Source organism: Colletes latitarsis, chromosome 9 (genome assembly GCF_051014445.1).
Source record: "Colletes latitarsis isolate SP2378_abdomen chromosome 9, iyColLati1, whole genome shotgun sequence".
In the NCBI taxonomy this organism is placed as follows: Eukaryota; Metazoa; Arthropoda; class Insecta; order Hymenoptera; family Colletidae; genus Colletes; species Colletes latitarsis.
In genome coordinates, this window is record NC_135142.1 from 26889972 (window position 1) to 26912908 (window position 22937).

General features: G+C 40.4%; 1 protein-coding gene across 1 annotated transcript; it reads left to right on the forward strand.

Moving 5' to 3' along the window:
* Positions 1-2038: 2038 nt before the first annotated feature.
* Positions 2039-14638, forward strand: LOC143345909 (glutathione S-transferase). Its single transcript, XM_076773515.1, has 5 exons — positions 2039-2190; positions 9337-9497; positions 10404-10571; positions 12158-12300; positions 13748-14638. Exons 2-5 carry the CDS (start codon positions 9353-9355, stop codon positions 13913-13915), a joined length of 624 nt encoding a protein of 207 aa, XP_076629630.1. The 5' UTR covers positions 2039-2190; positions 9337-9352; the 3' UTR covers positions 13916-14638.
* The last annotated feature ends 8299 nt before the right edge of the window (positions 14639-22937 follow it).

The window sequence follows — 22937 nt, forward strand, 5'->3', positions numbered from 1 at the left end:
GGTTGCCCGACCAATCTTGGTCGCATCGTGACACTAACTTTATTTACGTTAAACATTAAAATACCTATGTTTACGCAAAGTTCTCATCGCTACTCTAAGTCCAGCAATGTGTTAGTCAAAATTAGTCCCCACTTGAAAAAGTCAAGGTGATTTAGCTACGAAAACAAACTGATCTAGGAATTTGTATCATTGTCATTCGTTGTGCGCTCGATACCAATAAAGTTTTGTCGAATACTTTTTTTTGTCAAATGGCCGTAAATGGCTGAAATTGGGGCAATTGATAGATGATAGATAGAGACAAATGATGGAGACAATTGATATTGAAATATCAATTTAATCTTACTGACGCCTCCGATTCACCGTGTTATTTCTATTTGTTCAGGGATGAGAACGATCTGTTTATTCTTTGGCACTTTCAGATCCAAGCTTCTAGATGTGCTGACGTTTCTCTTCTCTGTTCTAAGAACACTTGGAGAATAATATGTATAATAAATACACATTTTTCTAGCTGGAAATCGTAATTTTACTCGACATTGAAAGGGCTAACGACCAGAGGAATGGCGGAATCGTTGAATGGGTCGGAATTTCGGCAGGGACGGATCTCGATCCGATAAAGCGGCCCTAGAGCACAGGCCTGGTGGCCCCGTTACTGGAGGAGGCCTCTATTGTGCGAAACCCACGAAGATGGAGGTAACGTAATGAAACTAACTGGCTTGCTCTGACCAATTAACCGACCCAAGCACGGCATAACATTTAACACACACTCGCCGCGCCTCCCCCTGTTCACGTGGCCGTTTACGCCGTATGTATAGTGTTACATGGAAATGCGTTACGACGGGAATATCGCGTGTTGATGAATCCGCCGCGAAAGCGTCGCGAGCGGATCGTTTCTCGCGATCCGCAAGCCGGAACGCTTTGGAAGCTCGATTTAGTCGCCGGCGAGAAACGAATCGCACGACCCACACGCGGCTCTAATAAATCACCAGCCATTGAAACGTTCTTTCTATCCTGCGATCACGTTTTCGCGATTTACGCCTTGCTCTTTGGTGTTTCGTACTCGTTATTTAAGACTTTTGGACTCGTCGAGGTTGGAAACCGATTTTCAAACGAGGCGAAATCGGCGAGAAGTTTTAATAATGGTACCTGATTGAATAAAATTTGTTCAAAATGTACGCACGTAGGTGGAGCGACGTAAGAAGATAGGGTGGATCGAGATTTCATACCGCGAAAAAAATTACACCGCGCGATCGATGCTTCCCACCTGTTTGCATACGCGTGTCTGATCACAGACGGGTACGTTCTACTGCGGCAATAAGGAATCTCGGCGCGCGAACGTTCGCCATTTGAATTTTTAACCCCGATTGACTTCGTTTCTAACCCATGCAGCCTGGGAAGATGAATTTATTCCAAGCAATTTTAATTCAACGATATTGTAAATTGAAGTATTTACCTATATTAGCGACACACGAATGATATTTCCGTAGGAAATGGCGGGGACGCAACAATTTGCAGATAACTATAAAACATTTTGGTGGTTCGATCGCGACCTGGGGGTCCAAGCAGATTGTCGTTGATCCCCAAGGAACGGAGTTTAGCAATAAGAATAGAGTGATTGACGGTATTGGACGCTTTCAAGAAGGTAGAGTAAATAGTATCAACTGGCAATCCCGGCTCCATGAAGTTAGGTGCAGAGCCACGGCAAACTAACAGTATTGACAGGATTTACCGAAGTTATACATATGCAAAGCAGTCGTAAATGACCCGACGATACCGTGTATGCGGAGGGATAGGAGGACCAAAGTTCCCGGAATTTTTCTGGAAAATGGCGGTGTTCTTATAGCAATTTCGTCGGCTAGAAGTCGACAGACCGGAAAGGAAGCAGGAGGCGAAAGGGGGTGGTGGTATGGTCGAAGTCGTAAAACAATTTTCGCTTCTAACGGTTCCTCGTTCGGGAGGAGTGGAACATGGGGCGTGGGGTGGCATAAATATTCCGAGGTTGCGCATCGTGCTCGAGGTGGCTGGAGGGTCGTGGGTCGAGGGGTAGCGGCGGAGGAGAGCAAGTGGTGCCGAAGGAACACGAGGACCCTGGATTCGTTCGTTTCGCGTGTGAGCTCAGTGCGAGCCCCGCTCCGCGCGAGTGTTCGTCCAGCTGACTAAGGGTGCTGGCATTTCCGCGCGAGGACACTGGCGGTGAGTTTAAATCGACGCTTCGTTTAACTATCTACGCATAATCGAAGGTCTCCTATCGTGCTCGGTTCAATAACAGCGCGCCTTAAATCGAACCGTTGGCCCGTTAGGCGTTTAACGTTCGCTGACTTCTTTTCGACGTCAAATTTCGAACGCTCTGATCAGTGATCGTTAGTGTTTTCCTGGATGCATGATATTTCGATGTTTCGAGCAAATCCCTTTGTTTCCGGATTGATTCAACGTTCCATCGATACGAGAAGCCCCGTATCACACAATTTTAACATTCCCCGTGTACTCAAACTATCTGTGACGATGCAGTGCGTTAAAATAACCCTAATCATGCAATCTTATCGGTGTTTCTCCACTTCTTCTGGTAGATCGAGTGCTCCAACGTGGCTTATGATTAGTAGGATAATTTAATCTGTGACACGCTCCTGTGGGACAGATTGCATAAGTTGCGCTTACCCTGTTGCATGTAACGATGGATAGTTTATTATTAAAGTCTTTTTCAATTGAAAGATCAGATCGTTTTTTTAAAAACTGCGTATCGAATAAAGCGCTTAAATTTGTACAGTATTCATACGATTTCTTTGAAAAAGCAAACAGAAAAGATTTTTTGATATCTTTCTATCCGTCCGCCCTTTGAACATTCGTATTCGATAAGTGGCCCCCTAATATTTCGCGAAATATTTCGTTTTAATATTCATCGTGTCGTGGGTGAGCCAAAATAGGTCGGCGCGTGTTGCCGGCACATTTTTTATTCATGCACCCACTACAAAGTCTTCTATACGTCCCAGTCGTCCCGGTCGCTCGCTTTTCCGTCTTTTCTCGTTTATTCCTCTCTCGCGTTTTTTTCTTTCCCCGTATTTTCTTTTTCACCCTTGCGGCCTGGATACTTTTCACGCGCAACGATGAGTTTCTGCTTCGCGAAATTGACGACAAGGGATAATGAAAGTACCGTTGCTCGCAACGACCAATATTCTCGTCGAAAAATCATTAAATTTGCGTAATGGGGCGAAAACTTGAGAACATATTCAAAAAAATAAAATCTAAAGAAAAAGAATAATAAAATAATAATATCTAGGTAAAGTTTAAAATTTTCTTGCATTAATATCGGGGGGAGACTAGTCGAATTTCTAGGTGCTCTTGATATGAAACAAATCTTGGAAGATTTACGACTTGTCTCGGAAAACGAGGGATTAGAGGGACGTCGAAGAATGGGGGTTGAATAGACGAATCACTCGGGGGCTCTCGAAGACGAATTATAAGTAATATCGCTAGATAAATGAAAGCAAAATGCTACGAACACAGATTTTTCTCTTCGGTGTTCGTGAATTACAATTCCCATTTCTCAAGTATTGATTTTCATGGTTTTTTTATTGCATAAACTAGAGGCGAAAAACTACTCGTTCCAATTATGTTTCATGAAATTAGTCAAATGGTATCCGTTTCAGAGACGACCGGAAAAGTGTCTCGTAATAACTAGTATCGCGACATAACTCGAGTCTACCCTACATTCCGACCAAAGGGGTAACAATGCTTCATGTATTTCGTTTGTGGGATTAGCTTGATGCTATTCCCAAGTGTATTGTCGCTCACGAATACAGGGTGTCCCAGGCAACCCGGAAAAGCTACAAAACGGTTGGAGACGCAAAACATGTCATATAGGGAAATTAAACAGCGATTGAATGCAGTTTTATTCAGTTTTCCAAATAAAACAAAAATTACAGAGTTTCGTATGAAAAAGGAAGCTGTACACGTAGATGCACCGATGTATAAAAACGAATAAAATAACAATCGTATCTCCGGCCATAAAACGATTGCATCGAACTTGGCTTTTATCTTACATTTTGTTAATTGAAATTCGTAGGTTACTTTGGAAGATACGATATCGGGGGCGCGGATTACTTGGCCTAAATGTTACCGGCTGAGAAGCCACTCGTGATTCTGGAAATCAATTACACATTCTGCGCTCGCGCGCGCGCGTTCCACACTTGCTAGGAGCAGAATTAATCCAGTTAATCGCGACAACGATCGTCGAATCCTCATAATCGTGATCCTCGTACTCGTGTGTCTTAAACCGGCGTAGCACGAAGCCAGCTGACTGTTTGCTGCGTTTCCTACTGTTTGCTCAGGATTAAACTGCTGCTAAATGGCGACAGAACGCGACAACAAAGACGAAATTACGCCTCTTATCTTTGGATAATTATCTGCAACTTCTATCTTGCTTTTCATTCTCGCGCGTACCTGTTCTATTTAAAATTTTATCTCATTTATAAAAGTATTCATTGTTCACTTTGGAGGAAACGATGACGAATGGAACGTTTACACTTTGATCGTGGACGATTAATATCCAAAGTGGAAAAGTGTAAATACGGCTTAACCAAACCGGGCACAGATCGAATTATGGGAAATGAAACGCGTCTCTGAGCGCGCCTAATCGATTAATCGGCGGGAGCTTCGCGATTCGGAACAACGGATTACCGCGTAACAAGCGCTCCTTATCGATTGGCCAAGCAATCGATGGAATAAAAAATTAAGCGAAACCGTAATACATACTTAAGGTACTTTATTATTAATTCACCACTGATTTTTACGTTGACGCTTTCGACCTTCGAGGATGACCGGAGACTTTTTGGAAAATCGGTTTAACGATCGGACGATCTCTCCAGAATCTTCCTAACCGAGAAACCCAGTGTTCCAGATTTTCTTTTCTTTTTAATTCCTATCAGATTTTACAACCAAGTGACGCTAAACAGATTAACGATTCCGCAATTTTCATTCGACGTTTTGACGTTACAGCGTTGGTACAGTTTTCTGGTCAATGGCTATCGAAATGAGTTGTCAAGTGCGACACATTATCGATACACCAACGTATTAATTTGATTAAATTACCGATACAAGTTTAGCTTGAAGTTTCCTTAACGGGCGCGTGCATGGATGAGTTTCGGTCCCGCGTGACATTTCAGTTTTCAAATAACAGATAATCGGTAGTTATTTTTATTATACGCACGGGGCAAACTTTCTTTTTTTAGTCCAACGAAACTCTCGAACAACGTTATAGGAGGGACATCGAGAAGTAGAAGAAATAAATTCGGTCACCACACGATAACTGATTTTTTCAGGGGAAATTAAAATCCTTTCGGTGATCCTTTGATTAACGATCCAACGTGAAAAACGATCGAAAGATCGGTTGAAAAGGGTGGCGTTACGTCGACGATAATACTTTGTGCCTTTATACCTCGAGCTGTCCGCCCACGAACCGAATTAAGGTTCACCGGGACATTGGTCATTGATTTTGTGTCAAATGTGGTTACCGGACTACGACTATCGCTTCACTGCTCATCGAATTGGTTAACTTTCGCAAATATAGCCGCTCGTATCTTAATTGTTTGCTTATAATCGAGCGAGAATGAGCACACGCCACTTGGAATTTGCGAAGCTTGAGTTCATTTGCTGATCGATGCTCAAATTGAAAGTAATCTGTCGTTTGTACAACATCCAGGATATACTCTGTATATTATACGAAACTCTATTTTAAATAAATTCGCCAATTGTCAGTTCTCTGCGAAACTCTCTCTCATTTATAATTAGCAATTATCGAATAGTTTGCAAAGAATATATCGACTATAAGTATTAAAACTTCGATACGATAAAAGATTTTCTAACGAAGCAAGGATACGGTGGAAATCTGTCGAAGACTTTTGCCCGTGTTTCGAGTCGAATTTAAACTTTGCAGAACCGCGGTGATTCCATCGTTGCCCGGCAACAAGCTCCAGCCGTCTTTGAAGCGACAATCTTGTTACTCAGACTTCGATCTTCGGATACTTAATGCAATATCGACGTCGAAATAGCGTCTTGAAAACCAATCTGTCTGCGAGTGTTTGCTTTCGAACCGTCGATACGTTTTAAATGTAAATCAACGCTGGAAAAGTGAGACGCGAGTCTAAAGCTTTCTTAAGTAAATCTCCGTCGAATATGCAAAACTCGGAAAGTGCAAGTCCAGGCGTAGCAATATACAAGGTGAAAGTTGAAATACGAACTCAAGACCTCGAATTTTTACAGTCTCCCAATTACAAAATATATTTCTATCCAGGTCCCATGGCTTCACCTGTTTTCTATACAAATATGCAGTTGCACAAACATCCATAGACCACTTATAGTTTAGATAGAATGGGAAAGCTTCAGCTGCAATTGCAATCACTCGTGAATTAGCTCGAACGTAGAGAGTCGGAAATATTTAATACGCTTGTACGGAAGCATTACAGCAGGAAACTTCTGTTGCTCTTTATTCGTAGGAAGTTCAACCTGCTTGTAACAAACGAGTGAACCTCTAATCCGTACGGGAACATCCTCGAATTGTTATGAGCAGCTTTCATCTCGAAACAATGCAACAGAGACTTCTTTTGTTGAACTTACTCGTTTTGTGTAAACGATTTCGGTCGTTTAGTTCGCTAGGAACGTCCAAGACGTTTTAATATTTTACTTCGATTTCAATTTCCGACAGCGAGTTCCAACTTACAAGCTGGAAGTTAGAAATGGCGCGACTCTGGAATCGTGGAATTCAAAATATCGACAGAAGTGTTCGCCCGAAGTTTCAGTTGCTCGCGATTATGGTTGCACACGTTCAGCGTTAGACAGTTTGACAATTCCTTTCACTCGTATCTACTTCCTTCTATCGACGTTAAAATAAGGGGGGCCTACAAGGAAAACAGAGAAAACTTATCCTCGACCGAAATGCTTTTAGTTACAAATAACGATAATAACGTTATCAAGAGCAATGTAATTAGTGGTGGCGCGTATGATTTAATAAAATGTTTATTTAGGGTCTAAATTTTAGACCATCGCCAAAAGCACAAATTCTTCTCATATTTAATATTGTTTCCTGCCTTTATTAGTTTTCGAGGAATTTAATTAAACAGGTATTTGGTCTACAATATCAAGGGTAGTTTTCACTCCTTGAACACGAATATCAGCCGATACAGAATAAATTTAAATAAAATTAAATGGTAAAAATTTGAAGAATTACTTGTAATTAAATCGCACGTCAAACGATTAATACATACGTGCATGGAAATAATTTCTGTAATGTGTCCTGATTTGTGGCTGACCTCGAGCACTTCCTCGATCCACTTGGCAATAATATGGCAAAAATAATACCTGTGCCGCGAATAAGAATTTTGTCCACATTTTATATTAGTCGCACGATAAACGTTCAGTAGTTTGAAAATAATAGGTAGGTACACCAAATGGCTCTACATTTATTTTAATACCCACCGTTTAAGTGCTTCTAAAATGACGATTTCCTAGATCATATACGAAGCTTATCAACATTGAAGCATCGGGCATAAAATAGTTCGTATAAACTACTGCTTTATTGCATAATATGTGTTCGTTTACAGTTAGACAACGTGCAATACGTAGTTTCTGCGTGCATAATATCTCGAACGCGCTCTTAACTTTAAAAATGCAAACGATTATAGTCGATTCCCTCTGCTCTGATTCTTCCTAGTCCGAATCCCCGATTGAAATGGAGGGGAGGAAGTCGTGGGGAGTCTGGGAAAAGGTTAACACGTTGTTTAACAAAGTTTTTTATATTTGCGTTGAATATTTATTTGTTAAATAAATACAACAGAGCTTCGATCTAAGATATATTTTAAATAAGGTATAATAGTTTTACAAACGGAAATGCTGTTCACAGTTTAACGGTTTTCTGCTAACTGAGCTTGAGTTTCACCACTGATACAAATTTCCATTAAAAATATATGGATGCAATGCTTATTGTCAACAATTTGAGAGTACTTTCTGGCCAATCGAACGTTACTGCGAAGATTGGAATCAATAGTTTCGAACACTTGCACTTTCGATTAGTTTTTTTGTTTTGTTTCGGGGTACAATGGGTTAATTTAGACTATCGGGGAGGCGTTGGCAATGAATCTCGACGATTTCCGCGGGTATATTCAAACTTATCTGCACAGAAAGACTTGGCGATCCGATAGTATTCTCTGCTGCACGCACGTGAACACGCAACCCCCTCGTTATCCAGGGAACAAGCGGCCGGAGATTCGCGAGTAGATTAAAATTCACCGCGATTACGGAAGCCACCCACGGATTACGGTGACTGTAAATTTGCAAAGGTGATCGCCGTAATGGTCGATACGTATCGGGATCCAAGGAATCACGGGAGGCCCTCGACGTCCAAAATTAGGATTTTTAAAATTACGTTGACATTTAACAATGCCCAGGGCTTCGATATTTTCGAAAGATTGCGGTACACGAGTCAGAGACGCCTTTCGATTAAATCGTTTCATCGCGATACAACGAAACTCGCGTTAAATGTCGAAACAACGACGCGATCGATGAAGTTTATCGCGATTAAATTTATATGAACTCGCCCCTCGTGCTTCCGATTTCAGTGAATTTAATATCGAATGACGAAAGTACGAGGTAAGCGATGTGGAGGGTTGTTTGTTGGTCAGAAAACAGAAGAAAAAGGATCGATATACGACGTAAGAGTCACTCGACGTTAAATTGCACGGAAATCGGCCATGATTAACCTTGCACGTTTCCACAGTCTCCTTCTTCCTCGATTTACGTCGTACGGCTGGCCAGCTTTTCGCTTCTCTAAGTTAACTTCCCTCGGTGTAAATGGTTCTTTAAACCGGAACAAATGAATCAATTTCGACGCTGAAGAAACTGCACTGAATAATAATTATTTCGAGTCGTGAGCCTCGATGTCATAAAAATTAAAAAAGCCGGGAAACACGTACTGAAAAGTGAATGAAAAGGGCTTGAGTAAAGAACAAATTGCAATATAAGAACGGTGGGAATAAAAAATAGAAGTCGACGAGTAGGACGACGGATTAGACGAGATGAAAAATCTGTCGAGCGCAGGGAAAAAAATCTCCGATCGCCGCGCTTCCCGCGTTTTCCGCGATTTTCTATTTTTAGACCGAGAGTGATAAAGTGCGATGATTTAACGATACTCTGCCTATTCCATCCGACTGATTCACTCCGTATTATTCAATCTCTTGACGAGTATAATGTTAAATAAATATGATTTACAGTCGATCGCCTTTCCTTTTGCAACAGACAAGTAACTGCAATAATACCGTCCCAATTTATTAATGAGACGAACGATTGTTCCAGATCGCGAGAAAAGAAAATGGACGAGGGACAGCCAACTTACAAACTGATCTACTTCGACGCTCGTGGTCGCGCCGAGCAAATTCGCTACATATTTGCGTACGCGGGCATCGACTATGTCGACGAGAGGATCTCCAAGGAAAACTGGCCGGAACTGAAGAAAGGTAAGAGCTAACAGTTTAGTTTTCCTTTCGAACGACTATTCAGTAAGTTTCAATTCAAGTTAAGAATCCAGATGCTTCTCTCTAAACGAGACGAACCGGTAGTCGAAGATTTGTAATTGCATCGGTGATTCGGTCGAAAGACGAGAGAGTCCGGTCTCGAATGGTCATTAGCGACGAACGAGAAGTTCGCGTTGCAGGGGACTTTAATAAATCGCGAAGGAACGTTTATTGCGTAACTTGTTACTCGAAGAGCAAAGCGCAAGCCAGCTCCAAACAATGTTTATAATTTGAATCGAACGTCGTGAGATTAAATTAGCTTCGCTCTACAAAATTTGTATGCTCGCTTTGTCTGTAGCTTTCAATCGCTGATGACGGTTGCCTTTCTGCGAGCGCTTCGCCTGTCGTTTCGCTTTTCGAGGGAAATCGCGAACGGGGAAATGCTTGGAGAACTACGTCGAATATTAAAATCGACGAAACTTTCGAGGTAAACATAATGCACGTGCTATCTTTTGGATCGCGATACATTCGTTTCTCGATAATTACTTCGGTAAGGACGAATGTGCGTTTCGATTGTCTCCGCGAGCAACCTGGTATTTGGTTTGAGGCTGGGACGCGTCTATATTTTACCAGCCATTCGATATTGCGGATAAATACTGGACGGATCTAGGGAAATTTCGCAGAGCGTATTTAACGATAGGTTCGACGAGCGTCGAATTGCGGATATGAAAGTTTCAGGGGCTCCATTAGCAGGACGCGTTGATTAAAGGCGGTATGAATTCTGCCCCACATTCGGAAACGAGCGTAACGTGCATCGCGAAGACTCGGTCTCGGGGGCCGTAGAATTTCGCATCGATCGTCCGTATAGGTTTGAACGTCAATTTCGTTCGATCTGTGTGTTGTTCTTAGCGATGCCTTACGGAATGCTACCGGTGCTGGAGATAGACGGGAAACCGATAGCACAGAGCAATGCGGTGGCGAGATACTTGGCGAGGAAACACAATCTGAGTGGAAGGGACGAATGGGAGGCGATGCTGTGCGATGTGCTTGTTGATACCCTCGGAGACCTCAAGCAAAGTGAGTGATTTAAAGCGATGAGGTCGTCGTACGGACTGGTTGAAAAAATGGTCTGCGCCAGATGACTCTCAGTCATTTTTTTTTGTATCGAATTTTGACACATTTACTCGTCAATAACTCGAAAACGAGCACGACAATCTATACGTGTTCGTCTGCTTTTGCTCCACAGGATAACCTGTCAAAATTTTGTCCTACAACGATCTTTGCAACCGGAGCGATCGTTCGCAACAGTTTTCGATTAATAACACGAAAACCAGCACGTTAACCCTTATTTTTGCTTCTATGATACTTGTGCAGATTAGCGTTCTCTACCCGGTAGGCTAGTCGTTCTTTTTTTTGAGTGAAACCTACGTGGATCGAGTACAGTAATGATTCTTAAAATGACTCGTTTTTTAAATGGCGGATAGAGAGGTTCGACTTACTTTTAAAAATAGAAGTCAGATTACGGAGTTTAATCATGCTTTACCGGCGACAAGCATACGTTGCAAGGAACCTTTGGCATCTCGTATAACTCGTCTTGCTCGTTTCGCAACCGTCGTCGCGGTAAACCGAGGAAAAGCGCTTTCAGAGTTTCCTTTTCGCGTGTAAATTCTTGTCGCATCCACGGTACATTGTATTAGAACTTATTAGCCGCGAACAGCATCGGAATAATAAAGTATTGCACAATGACTGAGCAGAGGAAGATCCTGCGCGCGCGATAACGTACTAATTTTCAATTACGATATGCGTGATTATACAACGCGGACTGTTTGCGTGATGCGTTAACGATCCGCGCGTAGATCGTATTAATTGAAAGGAGCTGAATCGTGTGTGAACGGACGAAGGGAAGACCCGTCCTTTTGCGACGCGAACGTGTATCGCGTGAAAATTTGAAAAATGCAAAACAAGTTCGATAACGACGCCAACGTAATTAGTATTTCCGTTTTTATACGAAATAATTGCGGTGTATATCATTTACGTAAATTTTTTTTTCCAGTTCTGCATTTGCTTCGCTCTATTCCGTCGTAGATTACGCTCGATTCGTCGCATCTGAACGCGCCTGCAAGATGGCGGACTTTGGTATCCTCCGAAACGCTCGCGTTTTGCTTAATTCTCACACCATTAGATTACTTTGCATCGCGAAAATTGAAGAAATACAACTACTTTAATTAATAAGAAGCTTGGGCTTGTAAAAGTTTACTTCGAGATGGGCAATTTTATAAACTTTTTATTAAATCGTCGACTGCGTCTCTCTACTGCAGCAGACGTCTAATTTATCACTTTAATGACAATGTCTGGAACCTTTCTTACCGTTCGACGCAACGAAACTTCTTTGAATAATGTCCAGAGAGCGGAAAAATAATGGTAGCGCGACTATTTCGTTGTTTATCACGAGCAAGTTCATTGTTGTCGAGTCATTACGACGGAATTGATTGTTTCGTATTGACGCGGACAAATAGTACTCGTGGAACAAAGATTGTCGATGTTCTGTGCAAAGGAAATGTTAGTCGTAGATATTTTTAATCGTGCCGGGATAGTTTCAATCCCTTTCAAGAGAATTAAAATTACATTTCATGGCAATGATAAATCGACGTTGTATGTTCCAGTTATATCTCTGTATCTCACGGAGAAGGATCAGTTCAAGAAGGAGGAGAAGAAGGCGAAGCTTTTGAAAGAAACTATACCCTTTTACTTGAACAAGTTTGAACAAACTATCGGCGAGAATGGAGGCTACGCTGTTGGCTCCACCGTAAGTTGTTGTTTCGGTAGATTTAACACTAGATTTACGGACTGAGCCAATTTGACTCATTTAGAATTTTATTACTATATACAGGGTGTTCGGCCACCCCCTGGGAAAAATTTTAATGGGAGATTCTAGAGGCCAAAATAAGACGAAAATCAAGAATACCAATTTCTTGATGGAGGCTTCGTTAAAAAGTTATTAAATTCAAAAATTTCTAATCGTTTTGGAAAAATCAGTTTCTGTTGCGGGGGTCAATTACAATCATTTTTGATCATTATATATACCCTCGAAATCCTACTCAGTTTCTAGAAAAAAATTCGAGAAGGTGTGAAATTTTTCAGCGGAAAAAAAAAATTTCAAATCGTTCTGGAAAAATTATTTTTAGTTGCAGGAGTCAATTATAATCATTTTTCGTGAATAGACATACCCTCGAAATCCTACCCACTTTCGAGAAAAAAATTCGAGTAGGTAATGAAATTTTTAGATGAAATTAAAAAATGTCAAATCATACTAAAAAAATTATATGTAGTTTCAGGGGTCAATTACAAGCATTTATTGGTGAATAGACATACCCCCGAAATCTTACGCACTTTCAAGAAAAAAATTTTTTACCGAAAATCTAATGTGAGGCCAAAAATGCTTCTCTGAAATTTGATGCATATCTTTAAAACGTCGTAACTTCTGAACGGATTGAAGGATTTTAATGTTTAAAAAAGCAATCAACGCGTATTTTAGTAGAGAATATGTAGAAATTCTAAAAATATTGGAAAAGTTCCTCCTTAATCTCGTAAAATGTGAAAAACCCCAAAAAGGTGGTCCAATTTTTAAACGGCCATAACTCCTACAATAGTAAAGGTATCTCATTGAAATTTTTTTGTGAAGCAGAGCCCATGGGCACCTACAAAAAAGTATTAGACAATTTTTCTGTAGGGTGTCAAACAAAATTATTAAAAACTAAAAACGAATATTTAAGAAAAATCGACCCAGGGGGTGGTGTCTAAATTTTTCGGCGAAATTGAAAAATTTCAAATCGTTTTGAAAAAATTATTTTCAATTCCAGGAGTCAATTATAACCATTTTTGGTCATTACACATACCCCCGAAATCCTACCCACTTTCTAGAAAAAAATTCGGGAAGGTGTGAAATTTTTCGACGAAAAAAAAAAATTTCAAATCGTTCTAGAAAAATTATTTTTAGCTAGGGGGGTTAATTATAATCATTTTAGGTGAATAGACATACCCTCGAAATCCTGCGCATTTTCTAGAAAAAAATTCAATTCTAGCGCAACTTTAAACATTAATAACTTTTTAACGAAGCCTCCATCAACAAATTGGTATTCTTGATTTTCGCCTTATTTTGGCCTCTAGAATCTGTAAATCTAGCGTTAATGTTAAAATCGTAATATCGCTTTCGTTTTCTTTTCTTTCAATAATCCCTGGGCCAATTTTTCCAGACCACGTGGGCGGATTTTGTGTTCGCTGTTGCTCTGGAGAATTTCGAGAATATTTTCGGCAGCGGAGCCTTGGAAAGTTACCCAGGTCTTCGAGCGCTGAAGAAGAGGGTCCACGGGATACCTGCAATCGCCGAATGGCTGACGAAACGTCCCCAAACAGAAGTTTAGAACCGAGATATGCCCGATGGAAAAGGAAACAAGTACATATCTAAGTAAATTGCGCGCGCTTGGTCGATTATTATTAAACGTTCGTCAACGCGTTACCCAGTTGTCAATGTCGCCGTGTGTTCTGTCGATGTGTTACGACTTGCAAAACGATAAAGATCTATGCGATCGCGTATGTCGATAGCCTGATAGTGCATAAATACTTTTAATTCTCGGGTAAAATTGATTTAGGCCGCGAGACGAGAATCGTCGTCAAGTTTCCGGTGTAAGTTTGCGCAGCTTCTACGCGACATGTGTTATTCAACTCTTGCGTAGCGAATAGTTAAATACACGCAACAATTTGTAATATAGAGTGCCTAAAGGTAAACGGTACGGAACACGCAATAGAAATTTTGTTTCGTTCTATATTCGTTGCGTTTCCCGATACCTCTGTACGGCTCTGCTCCTACGAAAATGAGTGGCTGCAAATAATTTCTTGAAACCTGAAATACTATCAATGATGATTTATATAAACATCCATACCGTTTATTTGCAATTACAAGTCGCATTAATAGGAACCACTGATTTATAAAATGGACGTTCAGCAGAAATAGGTATAGTTGTGTGTGAGATTACGATTAAATGTTACTGATTAAATGTTAAAAACAAAATATAGTGTATGTTAATATCGTTGTAACTGAAAATGTATTGACTGATTGAATATAAATAATAAAAATCTACGAAGAAGCTTTGCATTCTTTCTTGTACTTGTTTTCCCGCAACTGTAGGATAATAGAATAATTTAAGTGGGTCCAGCATTTTGGAAATGTTCTGGCCAACGAATCTTCAAAAATCGCTCACGTCTGGCGTCGAGAAATGTAAGCGACATCAGGGGTTCTAGCACCACAGAAAAATGGACCGAAAAATGCATTTGGCGAAAGGTTTACTCGCACACCTCGTCTGTGATAATGCAATTATTTATCTGTCATACAACAGAGATGCCAGAAAGGCACCGAGTTTCGAAAACCCGACAAAGACAAAATGACATATGTCCTCTTTCTCGATTCACCGAAGCTGCCCAAAGTAAGTTCGGACCGTCTCGTGGGAGTCGAGAGAGAAAGGCTCACATTTCCCTTCTTGTTCTTAAACAACTAATATCCGACCTCCTGTCAACAGGTCTCCACTGGCCTCTGCTGACCGCTGCTGACAACGTATAATGATTACGACTGGCTACTGTTAGTCTCTCCCAGCCTCTGCTGACCGCTGCTGACCACTCCTGGAATTTCTGACAACGTATAACGATTACTACTGACGTCTGCCTGCCTCCGCTGGACTCCGCTGGCCTCTACTGACCACTCCTGTTACTTCTGACAACGTATAACGATTACGACTGGCTACTGTTAGCCTCTCCCAGCCTCTGCTGGCCTCTGCTGACCACCGCTTATATTTCTGACAACGTATAACGATTACTACTGACTTCTGCCTGCCTCCGCTGGACTCTGTTGACCGCTGCTGACCACTCCTGATACTTCTGACAACGTATAACGATTACAACTTGCTACTGCCTGCCCCTGCTGGACTCTACTTGCCTCTGCATACCTCTGCTGGCCTCTGCTGACCACCGCTTATATTTCTGACAACGTATAACGATTACTACTGGCTACTGCCACTCTCTGCTGACCTCAGCCAGCGTCTCCCGACCTAAGCTGGCCTCTGCCAACATCTCCCGATGTCAGCTGACCATCGCTGACCACTGCTGACCGTTGCTGACAACTTGTCACATGATGTAATATAATATAATATGTTTATATGTATTAAAGTTTTGTATAATGTAAATCTATTGCAATAAATGATATAATTTCAAAGTATTCAATGTGTTCTCATCATTTTTTACCGTCCTTTTCCTCTCCAAATCATTCTCTTATCTATAAGATGCGTACCACCTTCTTCGCAAGTTCACCAGCATTTTAGAAATGTTCCGGGAACTTTGGAAATCCCGATGGCCTTGACCCAATTTCGAAAGTAGGTCAAGGCCATTCGAATCTTAGAAAAATTCCGGGCAGTTTGAGAATCCGGATTTGGCCTTGACCTAATTTCGAAAGTGGGTCAAGGCCATTCGAATCTTAGAAAAATTCCGGGCGCTTCGAAAATCCGGATGGCCTTGACCCAGTTTCGAAAGTGGGTCAAGGCCATTCGAAATTTTAGAAATCTTCTGGCCGACTTGGAAATCCGGATGGCCTTGACCCAGTTTCGAAAGTGGGTCAAGGCCATTCGAAATTTTAGAAATCTACTGGCCGACTTGGAAATCCGGATGGCCTTGACCCAATTTCGAAAGGAGGTCAAGGCCATTCGAAATTTCAGAAATCTTCTGGCCGACTTGGAAATCCGGATGGCCTTGACCCAATTTCGAAAGTAGGTCAAGGCCATTCGAAATTTCAGAAATCTTCCGGCCGACTTGGAAATCCGGATGGCCTTGACCCAATTTCGAAAGTAGGTCAAGGCCATCGAATCTTAGAAAAATTCCGGGCGCTTTGGGAATCAGGATTTGGCCTTGACCTAGTTTCGAAAGTGGGTCAAGGTCACCGGCATTTCAAAAAACGCTCCGGGCACTTTGGAATTCCAGTTTTAAGTAGAGAAACGGTTTCTTATAACTAAGGGAATAATGGGGAGAGGAAAAGAAAGGTAAAAATGATGAGAACACATAGAATTCTTTGAAATTATATCATTTATTGTCATAGATTTACATTATACAAAGTTTTAATACATGTACATCATGTTAGAAGTTGTTAACAAAGGTCAGCGTGGTCAGCAGGGGCCAGCAGAGGTCAGCAGAGGGATGCAGAGGCATGCAGAGACTAACAGGGGCAAGCAGTAGCAAGTTGTAATCGTTGTACGTTGCCAGAAGCATCAGGGGTGGTCAGCAGAGGTCAGCAGAGGTTGGGAGAGGCTGACAGTAGCAAGTTGTAATCGTTATACGTTGCCAGAAGCATCGGGGGTGGTCAGCAGAGTTCACCAGAGGCCAGCAAAGACATGCACAGGCAAGCAGAAACCTGCAAAGGCAAGCAGAGACTTGTAGGGGCATGCAGTAATAAGTATTAATTGTTATACATTATCAGAAATACCTGCAGTGGTCAGTAGCGTTCGGCAGAGGCCAAGAAAGTTCAGCAGAGACAAGCACATGCTGACAGAGATCAGCAAAGACCAACAGAGGTTTGCAGAAGTCAGTAGTAATCGTTATAGGTTGTCAGAAATATAAGCGATGGTCAGCAGAGGCCAGCAGTGACAAGCAGAGATCACCAGGGGCGAATAGTAGCAAGTAGTAAGCGTTATATGTTGTCAGAAGCATCAGAGGTGGTCAGCAGCGGTCAGCAGAGACGAGCAGAGGCATGCAGTGGCAAGCAGAGATCAGCAGGAGCGAACAGTAGCATGTAGTAATTGTTATACGATGTCTGAAGCATCAGGGGTGGTCAGGAGTGTTCAGCAGAGGCCAGCAAAGGCATGCACAGGCAAGCAGAAACCTGCAAAGGCAAGCAGAGACTTGTAGGGGCATGCAGTAGTAAGTATTAATCGTTATACATTATCAGAAATACCTGCAGTGGTCAGTAGCGTTCGGCGGAGGCCAGGAAAGTTCAGCAGAGACGAGCACACGCTGACAGAGATCGGCAAAGACTAACAAAGGTTAGCAGAAGTCAGTAGTAATCGTTATAGGTTGTCAGAAATATAAGCGGTGGTCAGCAGAGTCCAGCAGAGGCAAGCAGTAATCAGGAGCAGTCAGTAACAGTCGCTGTATGGTGTCAAAAGTTGTCGGGAGTTCTGTACTTTTGTCAGCACTGGTCATCACAGGTCATCAGAGGCAAATAGAAACCAGGAGTAATTTGCAGAGTTCAGTAATGAACTCTAGGAAAGGCAAGTAAAAATACCTGGGCAGTCGAGATTCCAAATCGTATGCCGTAGACAGGAGGTCGGATTTCAGTTGTTGAGAGCAAAGAAGGCAAATGTGAGCCTTTCTCTCTCGACTCCTACGAGGCGGTCCGAATAATCGAGAAAGAGGGCTTGTGTCAATTTGCCTTTGTCGCTTTCCGAAATTCTACGTGCTCACGTACGCGTGATCTGGTATGCGTGAGTAGGGCACCGGGTGCTGAATCTGGTATCTCTACCATACCATCGATAAATAGCATTTCATTCTATCGCCATCTAGGATAGAACGCCCAAGTTTGTCGAGAAATAGTTCGCTATCTTCGACGTTAGATGGCGTGCATTTCCCGATGTAAAACCCCCTGGTGGGAAAACGTCCAAGTTTGTCGTGAAATAGTACGGTTTCTCCAACGCTAGATGGCGCTCATCAAAACAAACACTGCCCGCTATCTAGCGTCGAAGACAATGAACTATTTCTCGACAAACTTGGACGTTTTTCCACCAGGGGGCTTGACGTCGGGAAATGCACCCCATCTAGCGTCTAAAATAGCGAACTATCTTCTCGATAAACATGGTCGTTCTATCCTAAATGACGGCGTAATTGTTCGTATATTACTGCATTGCAGCTATGAACGCGTAAGCGTATTCAATTGTCGACATGTTGCCTCATCTCCCAGCCAAAGTATTGGCTGAATCAATCTGTTTCCTTTTAAATCATCGTGGAATTAAATTTGAAGATGACTATGATTATGTAGGGGTTTGGCTGGAACCGAGGCCAGATAAATATGCATACACTTCCAATAAATTTTCAATCCCTGAATTTTTGTGTGTATCGTTACTAACCCATGTTAAATGAACAATGAACAATGATATTTAGACGAATCAGAATGAATATTTCTATCTACTTAACACGACTTGAAAGACAATAGGTATTGTTAGGCAATCAATATTCTTTGTTCTCCAGTGGATCGTCAATGATCTACAATTCTTGCAACTGGATGGTAATAAATGTTTGGAAACCTATCTCCTCGCGTTGTCTCAGAACATTAAAGAAATTAATATTCTGTGAAATTAGGTTTAGTTGCTTGTTCAGAGACCACCTATTATAATTTGCATCTGATCTTATTAAATCTTGTTCCGATTTTCTATCGAATGTGATTTATAGGAATAAAGAGCCTATTTACTAAGGATTAAGGACATCGATTTGATGAACAGATTAGACACTTTAAAGAGGCTTCAAACTCCGTGCATTATCTCTCGTTGCTTTCACGAAGAACGATTGATAGGCGTGGAGGTAATAAACAAGATACGACTCGCGTAAAGTAATTAATACGAGTGGTTGCCACTTGTGACTAAGTATCTCGTAACAAAAATTTATTATGAATTACGCGGCGTTATTTGCACTTTGAGAGACGCAGTGGGGATCCTTTAAGCAGATATCCGCAATGAACTTGCGCGAGGATACGCAATTCCATTATTTTTTAACAGAATTTAAGTATTATACATGTAACTTTAATAACAACTTCGAAATTCTACAAGTAATGGTTTCGCCACTACTTGATGAATAATTCGTTGAGTCAATGTCTACGCGAGAAAGAAACTGATCGTTCTTTGTCTAAAATTAATTGCCTGCGTATCATCTTCGTAGCTTAGATCTTTCTCGATCCTTGGAAATCATATACGAGGTGAGTCATGGTACCTGTTACGAATTCAACGATTCTTCACGCTGGAAAATTACAGGACAAATAATACAAATTGAAACGATAGACGTTATCGATTGGCGATAATAATAATTGTTAAATAATCGACAAGGCGCGGTCCGTGATTTGGATCTGTGCTGACGAATACGAACGATAAGCCAAAAATTGTGCAAACACGATAAAGAGGCAGTGAAAAATCTGCTTGAAATTTGTATTACTTTCACTGTTCTTTCGAACCATCGAAATGAACAATTTCTAAATTATTACTATTGGGGGACTCTAGAGGCCAAAATAAAACGAAAATCAAGAATACCAATTTGTTGATGGAGGCTTCGTTAAATAGTTATTAGCAATTAAATTCAAAAGTTTCAACTCGTTTTGGAAAAATTATACTTAATTAGAGGGGTCAATTACAAGCATTATTGGTCATTACACACACCACCGAAATCCTACCTACTTTCGAGAAAAAAATTCGAGAAGGTGTGATATTTTTCGACGGGAAAAAAAATTTTCAAATCATTCTAAAAAAATTATTTTTAATTACAGGGTTCAATTACAAGCATTTTTGGTGAATAGACATACCCTCGAAATCCTACCCACTTTCGAGAAAAAAATTCGAGAAGGTGTGAAATTTTTCGACGGAAAAAAAAATTTTCAAATCATTCTAAAAAAATTATACTTAATTGCAGGGGTCAATTATAAGCATTTTTTGTCATTACACATACCCTCGAAATCCTACCCACTTTCGAGAAAAAAATTCGAGAAGGTGTGAAATTTTTCGATGGGAAAAAAATTTTCAAATCATTCTAAAAAAATTATATTTAATTACAGGGGTCAACTACAAGCATTTTTGGTGAATAGACATACCCTCGAAATCCTACCCACTTTCGAGAAAAAAATTCGAGAACGTGTGAAATTTTTCGACGGAAAAAAAAATTTTCAAATCATTCTAAAAAAATTATACTTAATTGCAGGGGTCAATTATAAGCATTTTTTGTCATTACACATACCCTCGAAATCCTACCCACTTTCGAGAAAAAAATTCGAGAAGGTGTGAAATTTTTCGATGGGAAAAAAAATTTTCAAATCATTCTAAAAAAATTATATTTAATTACAGGGGTCAATTACAAGCATTTTTTGTGAAAAGAGATACCTCAGAAATCCTACGCACTTTCGAGAAAAAAATTCGAGAACGTGTGAAATTTTTCGACGGAAAAAAAAATTTTCAAATCATTCTAAAAAAATTATATTTAATTACAGGGGTCAATTACAAGCATTTTTGGTGAATAGACATACCCCCGAAATTCTACCCACTTTCGAGAAAAAAATTCGGAACGAACGAAACTTTAAACGTTAATAACTTTTTAACAAAGCCTCCATCAACAAATTGGTATTCTTGATTTTCGTCTTATTTTGGCCTCTAGAATCCCCCATTAAAATGTTTTGGCCGAACACCCTGTATAGTAATATTTTATATTCTATAATGCCTGTCGTAGCCAAATACAAGTTTAATGCAAGGGACTGTGTTACATCAGATTAATTCTGTTAAATTGGCGGACTGATATAGGGGCTGACAGAATTAGGATGTAAATGGATGTAGATTCATGCTAGAATTTTAGACTAACTATAAATTTAAAATGTCACTCTTCCTTTGCCAAGTAATCCTAATCTCCCTTGCATAATGTTATATCGATTCAGCACTTTGCGAAGAAATAAAAAAATGTTATCGTTCCATGATCGACCAACAAGCGTTTACAAATTTACGCAATATTGTACAATTGACAGAGTATTATCAGTACTGTAACTCACTCTTTTTCTTGTTTGCTCATGGTTGGTTCACGCCGATGGAGATCAGTAACTTTCACTCGAATTGGATTTCTGCAGAATCATGTTATTAAAATCGCCAAACGAGAAGATGATGATTAAACGAATTTTTTAACGGAGATTATCAGCTGCGAAAACTTGGCATCAATTAGGCGGCCACACAATCGTTATTCTATTCAGACTATGTATAATCTTTAATATCAAAAATTTCGTATGAATTTAGTACTAATTGCATTCCATTCGATATTAGGGGTTTTTTAAACAGGATTTAATATTGAACAATTTCTAAAATTTCTATTATTTTCTATATCAAAAATTTCGTATGAATTTAATACTAATTGCATTCCATTCGATATTACATTAGAGGGTTTTTAAACAGCCTGTATCTTCCACAATTTCTACTATTTTTTATGTCAAAAATTTCGTACGAATTTAATATTAATTGCATTCCATTCGATATTACATTAGAGGGTTTTTAAATAGCTTGTATCTTCTACAATTTCTATTATTTTCTATATGAAAAATTTCGTATGAATTTAATACTAATTGCATTCCATTCGATATTACGTTAGAGGGTTTTTAAATAGCCTGTATCTTCTACAATTTCTATTATTTTCTATATGAAAAATTTCGTATGAATTAAATACTAATTGCATTTCATTCGATATTACATTAGAAGTTTTTTAAACAGCTTGGATCTATTATTGAACAACTTTTACAATTTCTATTATTTTCTATATCAAAAATTTCGTATGAATTTAATACTAATTGCATTTCATTCGATATTACAATAGAAGTTGTTTAAACAGCCTGGATCTATTATTGAACAACTTCTACAATTTCAATTATTCTCTATCGAGCAAAGCGTGTTCCCTCTGACTTGTTCCCAGAATCTGGCAATCGTAGTGACTGTTGTTTAGAATTATCTAATCAAAGTTTGATTAAACTATTCGATAATAGTATGTTGCAACACTTCGCAAAGTCGTTGACATACAAGTCGAGTGTGCATGAGCCCGTAAAATACATATTTATATTCGTATACCGAGCGTCCTATCGCAAGCCGCCAGAGGTTGCATAGAACCAAGATTGCATGTGTTGGGCTCATATGCTGGGCGGGGGAACAACACACTTTTACCACACGGCAATCACTGCCCACCTACACACACTGTGTCACAGTCACGTGTACGTGAACCGCGGTTCGGGCAGCTTCGTGAATTCGAGGAAGATGGTCGACATAACATTCTCCTTGTCGCTCTCGAGGCAGCTGAAATCCGATTTGCGTCAACGCCGCGAATTTCGAATAGTTTCTTCAAATATCGGACAGAATCGTTGATAATAGTAATCTTGTACATCATGTAAGGGGAGAAGGACTGTTCTACGTTCGTTAATTTTACCAGATCGTAGGTGAGTGGTACTTCTGGTCGAGATTGTAACTCGTACGTATACTGGTCGACGCGAATCGTTGTTCAGCCGCTTTAAGAGCAAGAAGGAAGGCTCACGTACGATTTCTCTCTCGAATTTCCGATGCTGCACGAGGCACACGTACACGTGGCTGTGCATCGATGTACGTAAGTGGAGGGGCAGTTGCTCTGGGCGCCGGTTCTAGC